The sequence below is a fragment of the Alligator sinensis genome, unplaced genomic scaffold (genome assembly GCF_000455745.1).
Source record: "Alligator sinensis unplaced genomic scaffold, ASM45574v1 scaffold1892_1, whole genome shotgun sequence".
NCBI classification, from domain to species: Eukaryota; Metazoa; Chordata; order Crocodylia; family Alligatoridae; genus Alligator; species Alligator sinensis.
In genome coordinates, this window is record NW_005842966.1 from 498,470 (window position 1) to 504,463 (window position 5,994).

General features: G+C 52.8%; 1 protein-coding gene across 1 annotated transcript in view; it reads left to right on the plus strand.

Moving 5' to 3' along the window:
* Positions 1 to 5,994, plus strand: part of LOC102374360 (C-type lectin domain family 4 member G) — a 10,804-nt gene that overhangs the window by 3,265 nt on the left and 1,545 nt on the right. The window contains exons 4-8 of the mRNA XM_014526158.2: positions 1,850 to 1,912; positions 2,130 to 2,192; positions 3,347 to 3,436; positions 3,878 to 4,029; positions 4,579 to 4,685. Coding sequence (XP_014381644.1) covers positions 1,850 to 1,912; positions 2,130 to 2,192; positions 3,347 to 3,436; positions 3,878 to 4,029; positions 4,579 to 4,685 — 475 coding nt within the window. The remainder of the gene's footprint in view (positions 1 to 1,849; positions 1,913 to 2,129; positions 2,193 to 3,346; positions 3,437 to 3,877; positions 4,030 to 4,578; positions 4,686 to 5,994) is intronic.

Below are 5,994 nucleotides of genomic sequence, written 5' to 3' on the forward strand. Positions count from 1 at the left end.
AGTATCATCATCATTATTAATAACATCAACAACAACAATATTGGTCAGTGTGTGGGCACTATATGCAAATTACTAAAGCTATGTTTAATTTCGAAGTAATTGTTTTCAAATTTGCTTCTTCATTACATGTGCTTAGAGAGAGCAGGGTCTGACAGTAAGGAGAGGCGGAAGGGGCTGCAGCGGAAAGAAGTGGGGGGAAGCAGATGGCAAAGGGGCTTCCTGACCCCCCAGATTTATTTTCTGTGCTGTAGCAGTGGGAAGGGGACAAATTCAAGGCAAAGCTCCAATAATTGGATTCTCTACCTGGAAATTATAACAAGTTTATAATTTTTCCATCTATAAAATCTAATTATTGGAGAAGTCCTCTTATAATTAGGGTCACTTTATATTTGAGTAAATATGGTTGTGGTGGTAGTAGTAATAGTGATGATTATGATGACAATAATAAAAATAAAATGTTAATAATAATAATAATAATAATAATGATGATGATGATAATGCTGAGATACTACATAATAAAACCCTATTAACTTTCTCTTCACAATTTAGTATTTTGTAAACCCTTCTCATGTCACCCCTCAAGCATCTCTTTTCTAAATTAAACAGGCCTGACCTTGTTAGTCTCTACTCATAAGGAAGCCCCTCCATAACACTTATACAGTCTAAGATCAAAGCAAAAATGAATATAATGATTGCCAGGTGACCTGATTTGCTAGATGACATATAAAGGTTTTTTAAAAATACAACTAGGCAAAATAGAGTAAAAAATTGTCAAAAGATCTGATCTCATTAATCACGTAGTCATTGTAGTTAAATGTATGTCTCTTATTCAAATTCCTAAACAAACTCTAGCCTTCTTACCAGTGCCTCCAATGCTTCCCTATCAGCATTTCTACACTTGATTTAATCTGACCACACTTGAATTAAGGTTTTTAACTAGAGCTATGGACAGCCTGCAGGGCTGCAGGGTTGGAAAAAGGAGAGAGACATTCCCAGGAATGGCTAACAGATAGCAGAAGGGCAGAAGAAAAACTATCTTGAGTAGTGGAACATCAAGACCATCAACAAGGGGAGAGGGTTGTTAACACCTGTGGAGTGAAGATATTAGCAGGGATCAGAGAGACAACAATGAACTGTGGAGTCAATTGACTCCCTAGGCAGTGCCTAGATAGAAATGCTGCTTCCCCCTCCCAGGCAGTTGGTTTGGCTAGAGCAGGAGTCAAAGTGGGGCAACTGCCCAGTTTCCACCCCTTGGATCCACCCCTGATGCCCATGGTTTGGATACCACTGGGATCCCGACTCCCTAGCTAGCTCTGTGACCCCAGAAGCACTGTCTAGGTCTGTCCAGCCCGAATCTCAGCCCCATGGGTCTCCAAGGCTCCCTGGGCTGGCCCCCGGCTCTGGGCAGCACCCAGAAATGTACATCCAAGCAGCTTGGCTCTGAAAGTCACATGGCTGGGCCCAGACCCTGGTGAGAGTCTGTTACCAACCCCTGGTTGATTTGAAGCCGTGAAATGTGGGTTCAGACACATCAGGGCCAGCCCCCAGACCACCCCCACGCCCCAGCAGTTGGGCGTGAGTTCAAGCCCCCCAAGCAGTAGCCAACAATGGGCTGGTGCATGGTGCTGTACGAACCCCAGGGTGGGATGGAGGCTGGGGATGGGAGTGGGGATGGAGGCCAGATGGGAGTGGGGTGGGGCCGCATCAGCTCTCAGCAGTGCTCATTAGCTAACAAAGAGGCTGTCCCACAGCCAGCGGTGTGGGGGGAAGGAGCCCAGGGGACTGGGCAAGTGTGTGGATGCCATAGGAATGAGGGTTCCCAGGGCTCAGGTGTCCCTGTCTCTTCCAGGCTCTGACATGACCAAGCAGCTGCAGATACTCCGTTCCAACCAGTCCGGTCTGCAAGGCACTGGTTTGTACCAAGACCCCCGCCACCACCTCAGGCCCCCTCCTCACTGCACCCAATGCCCAACTGATGCCCCCAAGATGCTTGGGTCCCCATGTGACCCCCTCCCAGGAGTGGGACACCCCCTTCCTCATGCCCCCTTTCCTCGTTGCCTGGTGGGGGTGGGGGGTACCCCAGACTTCTTGGTCCCCCCAGCCTGTGACTTGGCTTGTGCCTCTGCCAGGGGGTGCGCTGACCCAGAAGCTGGAGAACCTGGAGGCTGACTTGAAGACCACGCGGCAGGAGGGTGAGGAGGAGAGGGGGGGCGGTAATAGGAGTTCTCAGGTGATTCAGGGCTGGTATTGGGTATCCATGGTGAATGGCACCCTAGCACTGGGTTTCCATGGTAATTCAAGGCCTGGTACTGTTTTCCAATGTGATTTGGGGCCCAGCATTGGGTTTCCATGGTGATTTGGGGTTGGCTCTGGTTTCCACAATAATTTGGGGCCCAGCACTTGGTTTCCATGGCAATTCAGGGGTGGCACTGGTTTCCATGGTGATTTGGGACCCAGCACTGGGTTTCCATGGCAATTCTGGGCTGGCATTGGCTTTCCATGGCAATTTTCACCCTAGTGCTGGGTTTGCCAGCACTGGGTTTCCATGTTGAGTTGGGGCCCAGGGGGGCATTGGGCTGACCCCCCCACACCAGCCCCAGCCCCAGTGGGGTGGGGTGGGGAGGAGATTTTGGGATTGGGGGCTGATTAACTCTTGAATGGCTGTGGCAGAGGCCTCTGGCTTCCAGGGAGCAGTGTGTGCCGGGGAGTGGGGACGGGTGAGCAGGGGGCTGGGAGCTGGTAGTGCATGCAGGGCTGGGCAGGAGGGGATACCTGAGCCTGGGGGTAAGAAGCTGGGGGTGGGACAGTGATGGTGGGAGCAGAAGGTCAGGGGTGCAGGGCTATTGAGAGTCTGGGGAAGGGGGCAAACACATGTGCACACACACATACGTGCTCATACACATATGTATGCACATGTGTACTCACATATATTTGCACACATGCACATGCATATATGCATACATGTTTACAGACATGCACACATATATGCATGCACGCACACACACATGTGCACAAACATGCACTCACGTGTCCGTCCACACATACGCATACATGTAGACACATATATGCACACACACCTACGTATGCACATGCATGCAGGCCCATGTGCACACACACTCTCACATATTTGCACACACGTATGCACATGCATATGGACACACATTCACACACACACATGTGCACACATGTGCATATACACACATGTACACACATACTCATACACACGCCCCCTGTATGGCTCTTGGTGGCTTCATGCAGCGCCTACCCATGGAAACACAGTCATCCAAGGGGTCCAGGGGATTTTAAACCCCCCTCCCCCACTCGCTGAACCCTTGCTGTGTTGCAGTGGCTACAGAGAAGGCCCAGATGGAGAACAGCCAGACCATGCTAAGGAAGGAGACCTACCGCATATTGGCTGGCCTCAGGAACATAAATGGTGAGACCCCACCCTCCTGCCGCCTCCTCAGGTCTGCTCTGGTCTGTTTGTGCAGTGTGTGGCACAGCAGGGGAAGCGGGGGGGGGGGGGTATGCAGCAGGAAGTGCTGGGCAGGGGGGCAGGGCAGGGGGTATCCAGCAGGGGATGCTCTCCCTGGCAGTCAGGGCTGGCTGCAGTACCCATGGGGGCACTAGGGGGTGCCCCCATCCATCTCTCTCACCCCATCTCCCATCCATCCATTCCTGTCTGCCTATCAACTCCCCACTCACCCCCATCTCTGAACTCCAGTTGAAGGCAGGGCTGGGGGCCTGGCCCTCACACCAGGCCAAACGAGCGAGGACCTCAGCCCCTGCCAGGCCCCATGTTTCAATTTCCCCATCTGTGCTGGGGCGGGTGGTCTCTGGGGGCATGAGCCTGACTCTCTTGCCCTGCTCTGCCCAGCCTCAGCCTGCGCCGTCTGCCCACCCAACTGGCTGCTCTATGCCGGTGCCTGCTACTTCTTCGCCACCACCCCTCAGCACTGGTCCTTTGGCCGCAGCAAGTGCCAGGCGCAGGGCGCCCACCTTGTCATCATCAATGACTCAGATGAGCAGGTGGGGGCAGGGCAGGGGTCAGGGCCTGGAGGGGCTGCATCTAGGGGGAGGGGGACCTTGGCGGGGCTGTAACTGACATGAGGAGTGGGGCTTGGGGTTGCATCTGGAGGTGTGGGGCCTGTGGGGTGGCACCCGGTATAGGGGGCATGGCTGGAGGTTACATCTGGTACAAGGAGGAAGGGCCTTGGGGCTGCACCTGGCATGGAGGGTGTGGGTTGCACCTGGCACAGGGAAGTGTGTGGGGGGTGTGCTGCGTTTGGTGGAGGTGGGGTTTGAGGGCTGTACCTACTATGGAGGGCAGGGTCTGGGAAGAAGGGCACTGAGTGACAGGGGCAGGGTTGGAGGGGTTGAGGGGAGGGGTTCATACCCATCTTTCCTCCCTGGGAAGCCTGGGTTCTCCACCACTCTGAGGCTGGGAAACTGGGATCTCTTCCTGGTTCTGAGATCCCCTGTGCCTTAGTTTCCCCAGCTCACAGGGCCTGTCTCACACTGTGCCCAGAGCTGGGGGCATCGAGATGAGCCTGAAAGCACCTTGCATTCCCCTTCCAGAGTTTCCTGGCACAGAAAATCAAGGGCAAGGAATACTGGATTGGCCTCCACGACACTGGCGAGGAAGGCAAATTCACCTGGGTGGATGACAGCTCTGCTACCTACACGTGAGTCCATTGGACTGGCTGGCCCAGCTGACTAATCAGAGCTTGCTGAGAACCAGGGTTTCCTCCCTAGAAACCAGGGGGTGGGGACAAAATGGTGGGTGCCCCCCTGAGCTGAGTGGAAGAAGAAGCCTTGCAATATTGCCCTGGGAAGAGAAATTACCATATTTCTTCATATACCATATGCCTCCCCCCTGCAAATAATTCCTGTGGCTTGATTTGGTGGAAGTGGTTTCCCTCTGCTGGGCCAAAAGCTGCCGCCAATTCAATTCAAAAGCTGTTGCGAGAAGGTTATAACTACCAGTGTCAGTGCAAGCCACACTCCTCCCTAGGGCTGGGGGGGATGGACAGCTCACAAGATATTGCAACATTCCCCCTGCCAGCATTGCAGTTCCCATGCCCCACTTAAGACACCCTCCCCCCCACTGTTGTGGAGGGCTGATTTTGGAGGAAAGGGTGCATGTGGTATGCAGGGAAGTATGGTAATAACAGGAAGGCTGGGGATTCTCTTTGTGTAGCTGGACCTGGAACAGAGGACACCAACAGTCTGCAGGGTGTTTCCCAGCTGTAGGACTACCAGCCTTAATAGCAGTGTTCCCCCAACATCAGTGCAGCCAAGAAGACAGAAACATTTGTGCCAGAACTACCATATTTCTTTACATACCACTCCCCCTGAAATAAGTCCCGCACCTTGGCTTTGGAAGACAGGAGCTAGAAAGCCAGATTCTTCCAGAGATGCTTCCTAGCTCTGGGTCTGCTGAAAGCTATGGGAAAGGCGGTAGCTGTGGCGAAAGGGTTAGCACCAGGCTTTGCCTCTACTGCTTCCAGGCCCTAAGAAAAGTTGTTACAGCACAGTGGGTGCGTCTACATGTTAATTAATGTGCAGTAGTTACTGTGCATTTAGTTTGGTACTTGTTTAATGAAGTACTAAGTACGCAGTAACTCGCACAATTGCACAGTAGCGCTGGCAGTTTTTTTGTGATGCTTACTGTGCAGTAGCCTAATAACACTGCACAGTAGCGTATTAGCATGTTTTTTGACTGGCAAGCTACTGCGCAGTGTTATTAAGCTACTGCTCAGTAAGCATCTCAGGTAGATGTGCCCAGTGTCTCCATGCTTCTAAGGAAAGGCACATACCCTGATTTTGGAGGGGTGGGTGATTTTGCAGAGGGTAGACTGGGGTGGGAAGGATGCATGTGGTACACCAGGAAATATGGCAGTGACAAGGCAGCAGGCCTTCCAAGACTGAGCCCTGCCTGGGAAGCAGTAGGGGGTGGCTGTGATGGCAACCCCTGGGGGTACCTGCTGTAAA